The sequence below is a fragment of the Pelobates fuscus genome, chromosome 3 (genome assembly GCF_036172605.1).
Source record: "Pelobates fuscus isolate aPelFus1 chromosome 3, aPelFus1.pri, whole genome shotgun sequence".
Lineage (NCBI taxonomy): Eukaryota > Metazoa > Chordata > Amphibia > Anura > Pelobatidae > Pelobates > Pelobates fuscus.
In genome coordinates, this window is record NC_086319.1 from 110,636,824 (window position 1) to 110,656,990 (window position 20,167).

The window sequence follows — 20,167 nt, forward strand, 5'->3', positions numbered from 1 at the left end:
CAGTCTTGCTGGTGTACATGTCCTGTTAATGCAGTTTCCTGCTGTCCTTGTGGTTTAAATTCACACTGTTGATGGATTAAAACAAGTTCAGCTTTGTATCTGCGACTTGGCTGCAGTGCCGTGTGGAATGTGATGTCATTCTTAACGAGGCTGCAAATAGGAGAAACTGATGCTTAGCACTAAAACTGAATTACGAGTGGACGTTGTTTTATTCCCTTACAGGTCCGTTCATTCAAACCGGTGGATGCTGAAAGACTTTCCAGTTCTGTTTCCACAGCTGTGTTTCTCTCTCTCTCTCTCTTTTTTTTTTTTTCTTTTTTTTTTTTTAAAACGTTGCCAATATCATTTGCTGAGAAATTGCAGACAGCTTGCAGGTCAGGATATTACTGCAAATACTGAAAAAAAAACCTGGACCAACATTGTGCCTGGTAAATTTGGCCGAGGACAACTACTAACCATTTGTGCTACATACCCAACACTTGCCTACTTTAGTCACGTGAACCATATTTATTTCAACACACTATTTCACTGTATGCTAGTAAGAGATGCGGAACAAAAGCAGAGTAACGAAGAACTGGATATATTAAAAAGTATATAGCTTTTATTGGGCAGACGTTGAATACCACTCAGTATTTACAAAAGACTTCTATTGGTGTAAGAATAAAACGTAGATTGCACACATTTAGATTGCAGAGTACACAAAACCCATGTACACAAATGCAAGAACACATGGACAGTTAGTGTATAACACATTTCCTAAACACTTGCCCTCTACAGACGTTTTAGCTTTATTTAGGAAGTAAAATGCATATTTTTTAAGCCTTATGGTGCTTTTTGCGTTGATGTTCTGCTAGATTATATGGTGCATGGGAATCACTTGCCTGAAGAAATTCCTTTAATTTCTATGTTGTAGGAAAAGCTTGATAGTTATTGCTGTAGACTTGGAGAAAGCAATCCTATGGTTCTCCAGCTATTGTTGATCAACCACTATTAACAACTCTCAGATGAACGTTAAATCTCATATTGTAGCAGTTATAGAAAACACATTTGACCTGGAATCCCATTGAAGAGTTCTTTGGAATCTTGAAAAGCTGAATTGCTTTACTCCACAAGTAGGACAAAGCAAGTTTCAATAAGCAGATATTTGCAGTTAACTAGTTGGATGTGGAAAGCGTAGATCAACAATAGTGGGGGATCCATAAGTTGTTACTGCCGGTCCTGACTGTAAGGCACTAATGGCCTCTCTATCAACAAGGGCTATGGTGGGATGTTAGACAAGTTCAACTTTGGCATTGGGGTACACAGCCACAACATCATATCCTTCAGGAGGTTTGACTCTCTCCTTGGCGTGAGTTTCGCAGTAAAGCTGCTCTTCGATGAAGAAGTACCCTCTCTGTTTCAGGTTAAGGCCACAGTCATCGCACATGAAACATTCTGGGTGGTACAGCTTGTCTCGTGCTTTTACTATCGTACCACTAAAAAACAGACATAAATACGAAATCCATTATTAAGATTGCATTCACTGCAGCAAACAATGTAAATAAAGATGAAAGTAAAAATATGTACATTTTTTTCACTGCTTGCCTTACAGAAATTCACAATACAGATACTGGTTGGAACTGATCCTGGTTGTGTATTCTCGCCTGTTACTTAATTCTTTGGTAAATATTTTATTTTTTATGTTTTTCTCTCCAACCAACAATTTTGTTATTTTTTCCATTTAATAATATGCTATTTACGCATACTGAAATAAAAAATTAAATCTCAGTATGTGTAGATAGGACACCCAATTCATTTGGTTTTAGAGGTGTTTATTTTTATTTTTTGCAAACTGCTTAGTAGTGAAGAGGTGAAAGGAACACTATAGCATTAGGAATACAAGTCTGTATTACTAACAATATAGTGTTGCTGCCCCTCCTCTGGTTTCGTCACAGAGGACACATGGCCTCCTACAGAATCCAATTAGATTCCCCTCATAGAGGAGCATTGTAGACAAAATGCGCAGACACAGTGAGTGCTGCTCACAAATCCAATCTTTCCCATAGAAAACCACTGAATTAAAGGATCACTATAGGGCCAGGAACACAAACATGTATTTCTGACCCTACAGTGAAAACCCACCATTTAGGTGGCTTGCCCTTCCCTTAGCCCCCCTATAAAAGTTTAAAACTCACCTTATTTCCAGCGCCGCCCTGGTTCCCCTGGCGGCTGGCTCCGCCCTCTTTGGGAAAGCATTGGATTAGCTAAAATTGGCACGAGGGCAGGGCCAAATGCCATTTTGGCCAATCAGGACCTCCTCATAGAGATGCATTGAATCAATGCATCTCTATGAGGAAAATTCAGCGTCTCCATGCAGAGCGTGGGGACACTGAACGGCAGAGCTGCCTACTGTGCAGCCCTGAGCCAGGAAGCCCCTCCAGTGGCCATCTAAGGAGTAGCCTCTTGGAGGTGTCCCTAGGGGCAAGGTAAACACTGCCTTTTCTCTGAAAAGGCAGTGTTTACATGAAAACGCCTGAAGGCAGCTATTGTACTCACCAGAACAACTACATTAAGCTGTAGTTGTTCTGGTGACTATAGTGTCTCTTTAAGCTTTCCTGTGGGGTTTCCACATCACGTGACCAAGTATTACTTGAATCCATTACAGATGGATTTAACCCTGCAATGCAATGTAATTTGCAAAAATGCTCATTGCACCAAAACCACTTAATTACGATTAAGTGGTCTGGGTGACTATAGTGAACTTTTAAAGTTTTAGGAAATCAGCAAATATGTAAGTTTGTGCAATTCAAATATGTTGGTCTTGTTCAAGATTACATAACTGCATATTAATAGATTGTGAAAATGTAATAATAATGTAACCTAAAATGTTCTAAATATGTTCTACCTTGGCTGCACATCTATTCACGCCATCTAAAATTTTTTTCTTTTTGTGCCACTTTAAATCTTTGGTAATTATGACAAAGAATGACTACTCATAAGCAACAAATAAGGCATAACATGTATTAAACCTTGGTTTCTTGATTCATCATATCACATATGTGGATAATGCCTGCTATGTTATTTTACTTTGACATTAAAGGGACACTATAGTCACCTGAACAGCTTAATTAAGCAGTTTTGGTGTATAGAACATGCCCCTGCAGCCTCACTGCTCAATCCTCTGCCATTTAGGAGTTAAATCCCTTTGTTTATGAACCCTAGTCACACCTCCCCGCATGTGACTTGCACAGCCTTCCATAAACACTTCCTGTAAAGAGAGCCCTATTTAGGCTTTCTTTATTGCAAGTTCTGTTTAATTAAGATGTTCTTATCCCCTGCTATGTTAATAGCTTGCTAGACCCTGCAAGAGCCTCCTGTATGTGATTAACCCCTTAAGGACCAAACTTCTGGAATAAAAGGGAATCATGACATGTCACACATGTCATGTGTCCTTAAGGGGTTAAAGTTCAATTTAGAGATTGAGATACAACTATTTAAGGTAAATTACATCTGTTTGAAAGTGAAACCAGTTTTTTTTTCATGCAGGTTCTGTCAATCATAGCCAGGGGAGGTGTGGCTAGGGCTGCATAAACAGAAACACAGTGATTTAACTCCTAAATGACAGTGAATTGAGCAGTGAAATTGCAGGGGAATGATATATACACTAAAACTGCTTTATTTAGCTAAAGTAATTTAGGTGACTATAGTGTTCCTTTAACCCCTTAAGGACACATGACATGTGTGACATGTCATGATTCCCTTTTATTCCAGAAGTTTGGTCCTTAAGGGGTTAAATAAAATTTTGGAGTTTTTTGTCTTAGTTCCTTTCATTCTGGAGTTCTGTACGAAAAAGACTGTCCTCTTTTTGCCTTTTCTAGTGCAACACAAAATCCCAAAGTGAATTAAATGCACATCATATCCCTATGTATGTACACTGATGTGTCACCCTCTAAGATAGGAATGGAAGAAATCAAAATGTGTTTTTACAATGCTCTATCTTAGATAATTGTTTGACTTTTTTCTTATTCCCATTACCAAAACTTTTAAACCTTCTTATACCAACTTATCACACCAACTTCTTTAGAATGGATACTTGACTGTGTGGATGAACTTGGAAGGCAATTTTTGTAAATCAAGTAGCTTGTGGAAAAATTTGGATTTACATCATGATCCATAACATATTGAATGATTTATGGCCGGACACAAAAAAGCATTTTTTTATGGTTATGCACTTAGCAGTTGTAAAACCTATCAAACCCAAGTAACATAGCCAATGGAGAAGATACATTAAAGTGTATCCTCTCAGCTTGAAAACATCAAACAAGATGCAATAATGTCAAGATAAATGCTGGCACATCTATGTCTATTGTTGGCCAACATTCTGCTGTCCAGCTGTGGTTGGACAACATCCCCTGCATCTTCATAGTATAACCACAGCTAAAAATGTACAGGTTGTCTATATCTGGTGTCTTCGCCATTAGTTTAACCTCAATGCACTGAGCAGTTTAAAACTCAAATTAAAATAAATTTTTACTTAGGGAAGAGTAAAGCTCCATTTACTTCAAAGTCCTCAAAGCCCAGTATACAGTTATGCAATGTTGAAACATTTAACATATTTCACATTTCTAGAGTCAACATGGAACACAAGACATACTTGGTTTCCTTTGTATTTATCGTTTGATTTAAATATTAGAGAGTAAACAGCAGAAGAGGGCACGTCCGCTAGTTTGCTTAAAACATATGCTTAAAGGAACATTATAGCGTTAGAAATACAAACATGTCGTTTTAGGTTCCCGGTCGCCCTCTTTGTGAAAGACAAAAAAAAAAAAAAACAGCTTTACTTACTTCTTCTCCATTACAGCGCAAGTCTCCGTGCTGCTACCCTGCCTCCATGACTGAGATCATCAAGACAGAGAGACTTGTGCACATGCGCAGCAAAATGTCACACTGCACCAATTAGATTGTCTCTATGAGAACATCTTTTTGAAATAGGCAAGTGAAACTATTTGGACAGAAGCGCCCCTAAAGGCTCTTAGATTGGCAGCCACTAGAACCCTGCAATGTAAACATCGTTGTTCTTACATTGCATGGTTGAAACAACAGGGACATGGCACTCAGACCACTTTTAAGATGAGGTGGTCTGTATGTCTATATTGGGGTTATTCATTAAAGTGAGAATTCAAAGTGAATTTCAAATTTAAGGCCAACGTTACTAGCTCATATAAACAAAACATGCTCAGTGACGCAAGAGTGCAATGAACATACAAAGCTAAGAGAATATTCTCAGGGGTAAAGGATAACAGAAAGAAAAAAAAATATTTGTAGTAGTTATTGTGTGTCAGAAAATTAAAGAAAAAAAACATCAAAGCAATGGTGCATTATTCTCAAATGTACACCGTGTTACAGTATGTTTGGCTATTTATACCTTGAATTTAAAATTTACTTTGAATTATCATTTTTAGTAAATAAGCCTGTATAGTCTCCGTTTAAAAGGCTTATTATAATATAGAGCCTATAATAGTGCTCTTTATGAATAATGCTAGTTTTATCAATATGTTTGATGTGCATGCTATTGTTAGAATGGCCTGATTATGCCCGTTTCTGGGTTTTGCTTGGGTTTCTGGCTACTAGGCCTACGTAGGAAGAGCTAGTGGAATTTTAAACTTTATGCTAGAACACATACATTTAAAAAACCTCACAGGCAGAATGGATGAGATTAAAATTCAATCTACATTTTTAAAATATGTAAATTAACAGTCAATTCATACACCAAGCACACACACAAAATGTATACTGTTTGTGTTCAGAAGAGTGTTACTTACACAATTCCGTTTCCACATCTGGTGCATTCGGGAAGCATTTGTAAGCCAGTCATTGGGCTGCTGAGTTTAGACACTGGTGATTTTATGTTTCTTGAGCTGGCTGGTCTATCTGGCTTCTCACCTGCCAAAAAATGTTTATATAGTGAGAGTGCTGCCCAAAAAAACTCACAAACCGGCTGATTTTGATTAAAAAATGGCTCATCACCTTGATTCCAGACAAATCTAAAACCAGTGAGACAGGGTTTGTAGAGTGAATGACAGAAAACTGGAAGTCTTAAATATTAGATAACAATACTACAACTGTTAAATGTAATAACTCACAACATAAATGAAAGACCTTGGATTGTAAAAGGTTGAACAGTGTTGCTGACTGCAATGTGATGGTTAGGCACAAGGGACTAGATGGGAGGTGGCGAGAGTTTGGACCTACGTCTATCTGTAACATTCCACTCTGCATGTTCAATACAATAGAGGGCTGGGAGAACTTTGAGCTCAGATTCTTACAAGAGAATAGGATATAGAAAATACAGGAAACATAGGGTGCATGAACCCATCAATTTAGAGATGTCTGTACATGATACATACTTACTCATGATATTGAGTTGAACATTTTGGTTATTGCCAATCACTTCAACTTATTTTGCACATAAGCAATATGAATTCATTTTTTTTTAAACCTCTGTTTCTTGTTTTATTTAAATGACTCAATTATTTCCATATAATCTTTTTTGATCTAAGCTATTTATAGGAAATAGTGTATTTCTCTCTGATTCCTCCCATTTCCTGTTTGACCCAATGTTTTGTAAGTTATTAGCTCATAAGCTAATATAAACAAAACAAGCTCAGGGATACAAGAGTGCAATGGCAATGAACATACACAGTTAAGAGAATATTATCTGGGGTAAGGGGTAACAGAGAGAAAAAAGTTGTTATGTGTCAGAAAATGGAAGAAAAAAAAAAGCATTCATCCATACTCAATTAAAAAACAAAATCTAAGCAATGCCACATCATTCTCACATTTACAGTATGTTAGTTCAAGATACTATAGGACAGGTGTGCCCAACGGGTAGATCCCCAGATGTTGTAGAACTACAACTCCCATGGTGCTTTGCATGCATTTAGAATGTATTTAGAATGAGAAAGCATCATGGAAGCTGTAGTTTTAAAACATCTGTGGATATACCTTTAGGACACCCTTGCTTCTGGTTACAGCTACTAGAGTTATAAATTAACTATGCCAGCCCTGACATATGATTTTGATACTTGGATATCACATTTGAAAGGTGTTTTGTCTACCAGCGTAAAGCTAGTCTAAACACCCAGTGATCCACCAAAATCAAGTTTTCTGAATGAGGTAACTTTTATCTGAGTTCAAAGATATTGCATGTATATAACCTCATTGAGGTCAACACAGAAGGAACATTTTGTATGTGAACCAAGTTTTGTAGTATCCACTTCCATCATAGCAGTTATATAGTCATGTTGAGAGTAAAGTATATAATATTCAATGCATATATAGCATATAAGAAGCATAGCACAAACGTATTTGTTAAATAAAATAAACATAAATAATTACTCTCTGTGGTATTGAAACCAGTGACCATTGTATTCTAGTTTTTAAGAAACTTTTGTATTTGAATGTTTTTGGTATGGATGAACTCTTTAACATGGTCGCTTCCTTAATTCAGCTGTCTCTTTTTTTGAATGGCTAGGCATCATGGGAAATGCAGTCTAAAAACATTTCATGTGCTGAGGTAAGTCATGAGGTAACTGCAACAGTTTTTTTTAAGCACTACTTTTAAACCGTTACCACAACTTAATAAAGTATTGAGAACATACTGTGTATGTAATGCTATACAGAGTATAAGCAAAAAATAGAAAAAAGAAAAACACCAATAACAAAGCTAGAACACACACAGTGAGCAACCGAGAACTGTAAAATAGCAAGTCTCTTTTTGTCTACACCCCCTCCATTCCTCCATTCACATTTCCCAGTTTTGAGAGGTATCAAGTTATTATAAAGCAGTGACGTATTATTATTACTATTAATATGATTAGCATTTATCTAGGGCCAACATATCCCGCAGTGCTTTACTATTATAAAATAGGGGTATTTGACAACAAGTAATTGACAAACAGAATATAACCGAGACAAGAGGTGGAGATGTCCCTGCTCAAATGAGCTTTAGGACTAAGGCAAGCTGTTTTCACCATGACGATGTCCCTCTAAGTCAAGCATTTCAATTCCTCTCTCTACAGGACTGCACATTTTATACCATCATCTGTGTCATTCACATCTTTGGCTGCATCCTGTACATGTATGTATTTTGCACATATGTTGCTGTGGAATTTAGGGAGTTTTTTTTGATTGATGTAGCATTTAAATCAAGATGCTCTAAAGTGGTCAGCAAAATACCAGTGTGATATTGTAGTAGCCTGCATGGTCTTCTGCCCCTTATTCTGTTCCATGCATGACATCTTATGTTTTGAGAATTTTGTTTACACGTCTTATCACAATATTAATGATGGTAACCAGGTTATTTCATCTAAGAGAATATATCTTTTTTATTTTGAGGACGATATGTGTGTTTCTTTTTACATGGTTTGTTGGTGTATGTGGTTGTGCCAAGCAGAAAACATCAATCAGAGTAATATATTAAATTTAGGCAAACGCCCCAAGCTCCTTGCAAACAAAGACTTAGTTATTTAATTTTCTCTTAAAATCAGCACTTGTTCCCAAGCTATCCAATCGAACTCAGGTGAACCAACCAGAGCACAAGAAACGTTTCTTCAAGGTCATGGTCTAAACTAGCTTTCTGGAAACCAACTTAAAGGACACTGTGCTCTAGTATGAATATGCCATTTGCAAGAGGCCAGCCCATGTTTTGGGTGCCACCAATCCCCAATGATAGAACAGAATATAAAAGAGGCTCGGATACAAATTGTCCTTTAGTCATCCAAAGTGATACATTGTTTGTGCCTCTTATAGTTGGGTGCTCTATATAACCAGTGCAGTGTATGTAGGTTTTACAATATAGAGGTAGAACTGGCACCTTTGCTTTGGTAAACGTTATTATTATTCTCGCAAGTTGATAACTGCCGCAAGCAACTTTCTGCACTAGGCATAATTTTCGCAGGATTTCTTGTGAGTGTGATTACCTGTTATCATATGTGTGTGTGAGGTAAATTTTATTTACATTGGGTGCACTGATGCAAATGTAAATTAAAATGGAGTGTTTTTCTGTCTATTAAAAAAAGCACATTAATGGGTTACTTTTGTCATTTGGGACATTAAAACTGTTTTAGAGGAATTCACAGTGTATGTGGCTAGTAGGCAGGACATTGCAAAATTGATCTATTGACATTTTGACCTATTGTTTGCTTTTTATATATTTTGGATGTTAATATTATTGGATAAGCTTTTCAAATTTTTACAAATATGCAAAATATTAAAATTTTGTGATATTTTTATATATTGATATATTTTTATTTATATTATATTATATTATATATTTAAAATTTAAAAAATATATATTTTAAAAGTTCATCCAAAAATATTTAAATATATAAAAAGGTTATCTAACAATATTAAATGGAGACTATAATTAGGTAAGTCACCAAAAACAAAAGCCAAATTCTCTTTACAAAACACAAGTATATACAGAAACAAAGTGGGACTGAGTGTGGTAGCACTAAAAGCTACAAACCACCTGAGTGGAAACCCCTTATACCACTCAAAATAATGCAAACATATAATACATACAAGGTAGTAGGTGGATCACACTTCTGAATGTCTGTAAAATATATAAAACAATATAGTGTAATATATTCTGTACAATTGTATAATTTGAAATGGAGATCAGGTACTCACAAGCCTAGAGCCAAATCACAACATATGGCTCTCATGGATGGCACTGTTGGACTTTTACTCAGGATGTCCCTTTCCTGTTTCCAGGTGACCTTGTGGTTACTCCGGCTGAATATGAATATAAATTCCACAAATAGGGTGGTATCTTCCAAGGGTAAAACTTTATTGCTCCACAATATGGAGTGAAAAGTAAAAAAAAAAACAACTTTTTTAAAGTATTCAAATGAACACAAATAAATAATAAAAAAGGAATTAAAACAACAAGCTAAGACTTTCAAATAAGTCCTGCCAATTGGCAATAAAAGTCCAAGATAAATCCAAATAGACCGATAAATCACCAAAAACAAAAGCCGAATTCTCTTTAAAAAAACAATTTAAAGGGACACTACAGCGTAATGCATTTGTTCTGGTGAGTATAATCAGTGTCTTTAGGCATTTTCATGCAAACACTGCCTTTTCAGAAAAAGGCAGTGTTTACATTGCCCCCTAGGGGCACCTCTTGCAGCTACTCTTTAGATGGCCACTGGAGGTACTTCCTGGGGTAGTGCTGCACATAGGTAGCACTGCCATTCAGAGTCTCCACGCTCTGCATGGAGACGCTGTTTTTTCCTCATAGAGATGCATTGATTCAATGCATCTCTATGAGGAGGTGGTGATTGGTGAAAACGGTGTTTGGTCCCACCCCATCTCGATTTCCCTATGGGAAAGTATCGGATTGGCTAAAAATGGTAAATTCTGATAATGTCACCAAGGAGGCGGGTTGGGGCTGGGGACGGCAGAGGGGGGCAAGACACCTAAGTGGTGGTTTTAATACTATAGGGTCAGGAATACATGTTTGTGTTACTGATCCTATAGTGTTCCTTTAAATTTCAATTAATAATACAGAGTTTTGCTGCTGTGGCTTGTTTGGGGTGCACTAAAACACCAACTATTATGAGCTGTTAGAAATAGGGAAAGAGCACAGAAGGGAGGCAAGATGGGCAAATTTTACCAGTTGCAGGTAAGGTTATTTACAAGAACATAATCTTCCCAAATAGGAAGCTGAATATCATTAGCACAGGAAAATGTTTAACTTCCTTCTTGCTTATAAGGTCCACGTTGTCTAAATTGAGATATTTCCCATTACATATCCTGTTCCCTCTCTTATTGAACTCTATATTAATATGTCCAAAGATGAATTATTGTTGAAAATAGCCCTACCGATACTTCAAGTAACCTTAAAGATATAACCAGAGAAAATTAAATTTATATGGCCACTGCAGCAGTAGAGCGATGAAATCAGCATGGAGCTTCTGAAACGCGGATTGCAGGAAATCTTAAGATGGATGACACTTTTGACCCTTGCCTTTGTTTAGTCTCCAAGAACACAAAGCGATCTGTAAATCTTGTGAGTATTTAATGAGATAATAGCTGGAAATGACCCAACAATTCAATCTGTTGCTAGGCTGGACATGCATAACTCAGCTATTTGTACGTTTAGAATCAAATGCCTAGAGGAAGGACGAAAGCATCCCACGCATTCTTGTCTATTGTTTTAAGAGAACTTTGGATTTGTGGTTAACGCGTTCATTCTAAGATAACAGTGTTTCTTTCCCCTTTCATGAGGCTCTTGTCAGATCAGCGGCAGGGTTCCTTTCTTAGTTCTGGCAGATGTTTAGTGGACTTGTTGCTTTTGGCAGGCATATTTCTCTCATTATATAGAAAAACAAAACAAAAAAACCCAACACTTCAGTCCTTCCCGCATTAGCAAGACTGGTGTGATTCTTATATCTGCTTCAGTCATGCATAGATGTGAAACCAAAGACTGCTCATTAAAAGGCTAATTAACTATTTGAGAGCAGATGCCACTGCAATATAGTTCACAGAGCTTCATAATGCTCAGTTTGATGGAGATAAACATTATACGCATCTAAAGAAGGATATTTTGTTTCTTTAAATTCAACTCAAATATATACTCCATGGGGGTCCTTTAGAACTTCTCCTTGCTATCTGGGTTGAACAATCCATGGACATAGCGACAGGACCAAAGTTTGAATGCCTGTGGAGAACTGTACATGCAGTGTGTGATATTATTAAAAGTGGAGCAACTAAATGACAGATATGTTGGGAAAGAAAATCCAGCTATGTCAGAAAGAGGAGGTGATGCGAGTAGCTGCATGATGGGAGGCACAGGTGAAGTAGCATAGAGATGAGGAGAACTAATGATGTCTTGGTGTTTAGGAGTGGTTAGAGAAAAAAAACATGGAACTCCCCAGCACCCAGACACTGCCTGTATGTAATATATATACAGTCAGACCTGTGCCTTATCTGCACTCACGTCGCTTTAATCCCAGTATAAAAATGTAACTTTGAATTCTATGTATTGTTTTTGCTCAAAAATACTTTAAACTTGAGAAAGCGATGTTCTCCCAAAAGCTTGTCATTCCAAAATTCTGTAAGTCCAATAAAAAAAGTATTACAAGATACTAATTTCAACTGCCTTCTGTTATTTTATCTGTTCAGCTGCTATTTCATATCTGTACCACTGGACTAATATGGGTACAATCTCTACTCTGACAAAATGTCCACCCAGATCGATGTTTCAGTCCCTGCTAGGGACTTTCATCAGGACCTATCATGATAATAATATAATTGTTCCAGATGAAAGTCATGAGCGGTGACTGACATGTCAATCTTTGTGGACACTTTCAATGTGATATAAAGGTTTAAACTTCATGAAGACTGCGAGTGCAGCTTTCTGTTGATACATTGTATGTATGTATATATCTACATCTATTTATATCTTTATATACAAAAATGTGAATGTTACTCCCTTGTTAACAGATTCCATAGAGTAGTCCCATGTTAACTGATCACTGGATTTGTGAAATGCTATTATTATGAAAAACGGTTCTAGACAGCCTGTTATAACATGACAGGGTCAATACGCACCATTCTCCCCAGCTTCGAGCATGCCTTGCAAATACTTGAAAGACCCAGACTGCTTGGGTTGTGAAACAGGTTCTTCAGGTTCTTGAAGCATTCTGTAGACATCTGAATCCATATCTATTCCATTCCTGCTTCTTTGAAGAGGCTTTGAAGGATCAGCACTAATGAAAAAAAAAAATAAAAAAAAAATAAGTGTTGTACCTACGTGCTATGATAATACAATATAGATTGGCTACAAAGTATTGAGCAGGCACAGAACGGAGATTAATCCACAAACATTCACTGTTAGGTCTAGCCCAACACCATTCATAAAGAAGAACAACAATCTTCCAGAGTACTAAGTAAACTCACAACCAGGGGTGTTGCAAGGTGGGAAGAAGACCAGGGTCTTGACCCTCAAGGTGGGAAAAAGACCAGAGGCTTGACCCTCAAGGTGGGAAGAAGACCAGAGGCTTGACCCTCAAGGTGGGAAGAAGACCAGAGACTATGGCCCCACTCACATATATTGACTTAAGACACTCCAACCATATACTATAATCAAGTCCTACTCTAAACTCTAAATGTTCTATAAACTACATTATGACACCAATATTACATAAACTTGTAAGTATAATCTCCACAATTGCTGCATTAACCGAACTCCATTCTGTATTAACCCTGCACTTACATCATTAACTCCAAGTGTATAACATTAAACCAGCAGACACAGAAAAAAACCCACACTGCATTGTATCACTAACTGCCCCCACCCCCCAAAAAAACAACTTGTGCCTATTCAACTTTGCACTCTACCTTTGCACCCCTCTCCCATCTTCCCTTTTTATGTTTGTGGGTATTGTTCAGTATTTATTTTATTTATTTTTTAAATAAAACTCTAAATATTATCATAAAACAATTTTATTTGATCCCTTCATCATTTTATCCACCCAGCTCAATTCATGAATGTGGACACTAGGGAATTTTTTTTTTGTTTTGTTAATATAGCAAGATTACATGTCTGTGTTACAACATTATGCCTCTTGATTGACAATCTACGGATTATATTTATGCTTTACATATCTGTTTCAGGTTTTGTCTAGACAATATGGTTTTACCACACATTTGATCTTAGAACATACCGCCCTGTGTTCATACAGAGATGATTATATGCCACTCGCTGAATGTCATCCCACTTCAAAGCAGAGCTGTCACATTTTGATTTAATGGGCAGCTTAATTTTATGGCAAGACAGGAGGCTTCATATTTGCTTATCTTTCTTTACTGAAACTCCCAGCAGCAAAGAAACTGTTAACAGCAGTGTAAAAAAGTTTAACCAATGAGAGTGCATCACAGCAATATAAACTGTCATCAGGCTCCTCCCAATTCCTCTTTCTTTGCTGCTTAGCCTCCCAGGTGAGTCTATTCTAATTATACTCCTATTTATGCTCAATTTTTATATATATTTATATGAGTATATTGCTTTAATATTATATATATTTATTCATTTACTTATTCTAGTATTTTCTCAGCCTTTCTGTGCTTTTACACACTGCTTAGGTGACATGGGCTGACTCCCCAGTCAACCTATAAACACAATTGCCTCTCTTATTTTTTCTACCATACTTGTATTCTTATACTCTCTGTTTAACTGACACACTTTCCCCGCAGCGCCCGGCATTTTGCCGGTCCGCTCCGCTCAGTTTTTTCCCTCACACACTTCGTGTGTTGCCTTGCGTCTCCATAGAGACGTTTCCCGCCCTTTTCTTTCCGCGGCCATTTCTATTTACCTTTTCCCGGGCTTCCTCTCAGCGCCATCTTGCGGAAATTTTATGCGCGGCGGTTCACTCGCATTTCAGCTCCCTCTGCAGAACAACGACCCAGCTGTTCGGTAAGTACTTTTTATCCCTTAAAGACCTTTTTATTTTAAATCATTAAGGATACATACTCAAAATTTCCCCTTTTCTTGACAGGTTTTTTCAACTTAAAAAAATCCTTGCTTGATACTGAGGGTGACCCCCTCAAGCCTTTATTCAGAGGGTGACCCCCTCTAGCCTTTCTTCAAGGGTGACCCCCTTTTTTTTTTCTGCCTCTATACAGGGTAATCCCTATTTGATGACACAGGCACATACCTGTTATTTGATTTTGGACATTTCATTGTCCTTCCTCTCTGGGTGAACCCCATTGATGTATTGTGGATGAACCCCACTGTTACAAAAATTACTTTTCTGTATAAGTCCACCGCCTCATTGTTATTAGTTTGTCTGCATACCAAAATTAAAAATAATTAAAAAAAATAAAAAAAATAAAAAAATAAAAATAAATTTAAACTATATATATATATTGTATATTATATTATTCTCTTTGTGGTGACCCCACTGTTATTGACATTATGTCTGATGTGCCAGAACCAGCAGTTTCTGCCGAACTTAAGGCTTGGCTATTCAATGCCATCACTGAATCCATTCCTAAAGCTTTAGCGGCTTTCAGCGAGCAGACAATACCAGCCCCTACGGCGGCCATTACCCAACTCTCAGATTCCGAAGATTCTCACACTTCGGAACATGAAGGAGCCCCTCGCAAACGCCCTTGGAAGGGCGATAGCGCCACCGCCGGTAAAGGCAAAGCGCCCGCTAAACACCCTAAAGTGCCCTATTCAAAACCCAAACATGATAAATTTGATGCATTTGAGGGTTCTACCTCTGATTTTAACCTCCAAGTATTAGACGAATACTACGCAGAACACTCTGATACTGAGGCTCCGCCTCATAAGACATTTCGAGACCTTTATCCATCCGATTCTGCAACTAATGAACCCCTCATACCTCTAGAGGAACTCCAATCGGAGTCTGACCCCATAGATACCTTATTTGACACCTCTGGACACCCTCTATTTGACCCCAGGTGCATTAAGCACCCTAGATCGGCCGAATGGACACCCCCAGACCACATTGCCAAATACTGTAGAATGTGGCTCCGTCGGCCTTTAGAAAAAGAGGTGAGAGCCAAATTAAGGGCTGAATGCCCACGCCCCACCATTCCAGACAAGGTGGCCAATACACCAGAATTCGACCCCTTCCTTGTGACCTTTCTAACCAAGTCAGGGAAAGACCCCCGTAAGGGTCTAGAACAGGGTCTTAAAACTGCTCAAGACAAGTTGATGGATGTGGCGGGCCCGCTCACACAAATCTTCATTATTGCAGACGAGGCTTTATCAGGTGGCACATTTGACGCACATATGGTGCGAGAGTGGGCACAAAGGGCCTTATGCCTTTTAGGCAATGCCAATGTGGCAATATCAACAGAGCGGCGGAAAGCCGTCCTTTATAAAATTGATGCTAAACTTGCCGAACTAGGCACCAAAGAACTTGGTCCAGAAGCTCAAGGCATGTTATTTGGAGACAAGTTCATAAAAGAACTAAGTAAACACGTCTCTGTTTTTACAACACTGACAAAGGCACAATCCTCTATTCGCAAGGTATTTCGCTCTCAGCGTTTTTCTGGAAGAGCTGGTCACTATAGAGGCCGAGCGACTGGCAGAGCCGCCTTCACAGGCTACAGGCCTCGACCTTCAGACACCTGGAATTCGGGCAATACCCGATTCCAACACAGACAATTTTTTCCCTCTCGCGGAACAATCCGAGGACGTGGATCCGCTTCCCTACGCGGTCGCTCTGCTACAGGTAATGGACCTTCCTTATTCTCTTATTCCTATTGCAGGCCGGTTAACCCTTTTTTCCCAACAGTGGTCTCAACTAACTCAGGATCCTTGGATCCTTCAAACGGTGTCCGGGTTCCACCTGGATTTTTCAGTCGAACCAATTCAAAATTCCCTTCCTACCCCAATAAAAATGTCTTTGCTAGACGAGTCGACTCTACGGAGCGAACTCAACGATCTATGCACCAAAGGTGCGATCGAACGAGTTGTGGGCCCACAGGTCTTCGTAAGCAACATGTTTCTGGTAAAGAAAAAATCAGGGGGTCTACGACCAGTCATCAACCTGAAAGATCTGAACAATTTCATCGTATACCGTCACTTCAAAATGGAAGGGATCCATTTATTGAGAGACCTACTCTCCGAGGGAGATTGGTTCTCTCGCTTCGACCTAAAGGATGCATACCTCACGGTGCCGGTAACACCAGCACACCGCTGCCTCCTTCAGTTTCGTTGGGAACAGACACTATGGCAGTTCACCTGCCTCCCCTTCGGCCTATCTTCCGCACCCTGGTGCTCTACCAAACTAATGAAACCAGTGATGGCCTTACTGCGGTCCCAAGGAATCCGCTCCATAATCTATCTGGACGATATCCTTCTCATGGCACAGGACCAGGAAACCCTCCTCCATCATACAAACATGACCTCCGCCCTATTGCAGAATCTTGGCTTCGTGATCAATCACCAGAAATCATCTCTAACACCGTCCCAGACGATACAATTCCTGGGATTCCAGATAGACTCCGTTCAAGCAGTCCTTCAACTTCCGGCACCCAGAATAAAATCCATAAAAAGAGACATTCGGAAGTTACTGATATCACCACACCTTCGCCTACGGGATCTAGCCCGCACCATCGGCTTGCTCTCCGCCTCAATACAGGCTATATTCCCTGCCCCACTGCACTACCGGGCACTGCAACGATTAAAGACCCAATACCTACACCAGTCGACATCTTACGACCAACAGATCACACTCACGGACGAGGCCCGGCTCGAGCTCCATTGGTGGCTACAACATATGGATGCCTGGAATGGAAGAGCCATTTTCGGATCCCAACCAGACTTCATCCTGGAATCAGATGCAAGTTTGCTCGGATGGGGCGCAACCTGCTCGGAAACCTCTACAGGAGGACTCTGGTCCCACTCAGAACGCGCACTTCACATCAACTGCCTCGAACTGATTGCAGGCTCATTTGCAATCCGCAGCTTCGCCAAAGATGCCTACAACTGTTCAGTTGTGCTGAAAATGGACAACGTGTCCGCAGTCCGCTACGTGAATCATCTTGGAGGTTCCAAATCAAAGATGCTCTCAGACCTGACCAAGGAATTATATCAGTTCTGCCTAGACAGGAATATCTCCCTGCGAGCGGAATATCTGCCGGGAACAGACAACCTCGTCGCAGACTGGTTCTCCCGCCACTGGAGGGACTCCAGCGATTGGCAACTGAATCCACAAATATTTCAGCATCTCCAGATTTGCCGGGGACCATTCAACCTGGACCTCTTTGCATCTCGCCTCAACAGGCAGACGGACGCTTTTTACAGCTGGTTACCGGACCCAGCGTGCCTTGCAGTCGATGCCTTCCTACAGAAGTGGCCGATGTCAGGGGCATATGCGTTCCCTCCATTCTCCATGATTCCACGCACGCTACAACTTCTCAGAACTCAAGGTGTCAAGATAACTCTAGTGACCCCGCTATGGCGGGCCCAACCATGGTACCCTTACCTACTGGAAATGTCAGTGGACTTTCCCCTGCTACTACCCTGCACCCACGACCTCCTCAGAGACTCGATAGGCAACTTTCACCCATTGGCGATCCAAGACCATCTCCAACTAGTGGCTTGGACCATTTCAGGGGATCGTGGAATGTCTCAGGCCTTTCGACAACTGCTCAGGGACTCCTTTGGGACTCATGGGCCCCAGGAACCAGACGCTCTTACATCTCTGCATGGCGCCTATGGAGTTGCTGGTGCTTGGAAAGGAACCTTGATCCCTTTTCAACACCTATAATTAATATTATTAACTTCCTGTCGTCTTTATTCGACCAGGGTAAATCCTACCGGACCATTAACGTGTTTCGGTCTGCTATTTCTGCAGCGCACGTTCCTATAGAAGGCTCTTCGGTGGGCAAACACCCGTCTGTCTGCAGACTTTTGCGGGGCATCCGCATCGCTAGACCCCCGAATCCCAAATATAATCAATTCTGGGACGTTGCCGTCATGCTCACGTTCTTGGAAGCTTGGCCGGACAACGAAGCGCTTTCCCTCCGCCAATTATCAGCCAAATTAGCTCTCCTCCTCTGCTTGGTCTCCTTCCGAAGAGTTTCCGACATCAGGGCTTTCGACTTTCACGCCCTCGATTTCACACCAGAGGGGGTACACTTTCACATCACTAGACGCACTAAGACCAACTCATCTACCGTGAGCTACCCTTACTTCTCAGAGAGACCACTCCTATGCGTAGCCCGGTGCATAAGACACTATATCGCTCGCACTACCCTTCTCAGAGCACCTACCGGGCCCCTCCTGGTATCCTATGTACGGCCTCACAAACCAGTTTCGTGCCCTACCATTGCACGCTGGATCAAATGGCTCCTAGCCCTGGCTGGCATTGATGCATCTTTCGGGGCTCACTCGGTTAGAGGCGCAGCCGCCTCTTCAGCACTCTTAGCTGGAGGTTCCTTAGCGGAAATTCTATCCTCCGCTGATTGGTCTAGAGAATCCACCTTCCGTACCTTTTATTTTAGACACTCTCCTCACGTTTCTCTGTCCTTACTATCTGTGCGTTAAAATAGCAAATATGAAGCCTCCTGTCTTGCCATAAAATTCGGGATTATTCTAGCTCCTAGTGACCGAATAATCTAAATTTTATTAAAGACAGGAGGCGAATATTTTCCCACCCTAGTTTTCTCTTCCCACCCTTCTAGGTAAGTATCCTGTACTACCTCCAATTTCTAACTATGACTTACATCCTCTCTTTCGCTAACCTAGACTCATTAGGTCGTTATTATTATAACCCGTTTTTTATATTATATTTAGTTCATTAAATTCTAGATGGTCATTTACTGTTATACCACTCTGTTATTACCATAGTTAGAGCTTGCACTAAATTGGAAGTCAGTTCACTGCATTTATTTGGTTTTCTTTTGCCAAAGAGACCATACTTTCACGATATTTCTCCTTCCTCCTAGTGTGAAGATCGTTTGCCTTCTGCCTTGACTCTACCTGCGGGTTGATCACTACCTTCATCCTTAAAGATACCTTCACCGTTACCTGTTCATCGTTTTAATGACTACTTTTACATGGTTGACTCTACAGCTGATCGGCTACATCAAGAAAGAGGAATTGGGAGGAGCCTGATGACAGTTTATATTGCTGTGATGCACTCTCATTGGTTAAACTTTTTTACACTGCTGTTAACTGTTTCTTTGCTGCTGGGAGTTTCAGTAAAGAAAGATAAGCAAATATTCGCCTCCTGTCTTTAATAAAATTTAGATTATTCGGTCACTAGGAGCTAGAATAATCCCGAATTTTTATGACAAGCCCCTAATAACATGACAGACTTTGGTGATAGTTATAGTTTTAAAACAAATAATAATACAGAGCTTCACAAAAGAGGGTTGAGGAGATAATTTGAAGGCAAAAAAACCTGAGCTGATATAAATTTTCAAATGCAGTATTATCTCTGCAGCGAAGAAATACATTTTGTTTAAAAGAAAAAGTCTACTCAAAGATATGAAACACATCGAGTCAATTAAACAAACAAACAGTTTACTAGAATTATCCTGGATAAGAAGAACCATCGGATGAATCAATTTTCTCACTCTCTAAGTGGTAATTGGCCTACATATTTATTTATTACTGGTACTTATAAAGCGA

The 20,167-nt window shown here is 39.7% G+C and overlaps 1 protein-coding gene across 1 annotated transcript in view; it reads right to left on the reverse strand.

The window, feature by feature from the left end:
* Nucleotides 1-579: 579 nt before the first annotated feature.
* The window catches only part of PDLIM4 (PDZ and LIM domain 4), a 185,729-nt gene continuing 166,141 nt past the window's right edge, over nucleotides 580-20,167 (reverse strand). Inside the window, exons 5-7 of the mRNA XM_063447416.1 lie at nucleotides 12,601-12,758; nucleotides 5,802-5,922; nucleotides 580-1,475 (exon numbers count right to left, since the gene is read on the reverse strand). Coding sequence (XP_063303486.1) covers nucleotides 1,271-1,475; nucleotides 5,802-5,922; nucleotides 12,601-12,758 — 484 coding nt within the window. The 3' untranslated portion in view covers nucleotides 580-1,270. The remainder of the gene's footprint in view (nucleotides 1,476-5,801; nucleotides 5,923-12,600; nucleotides 12,759-20,167) is intronic.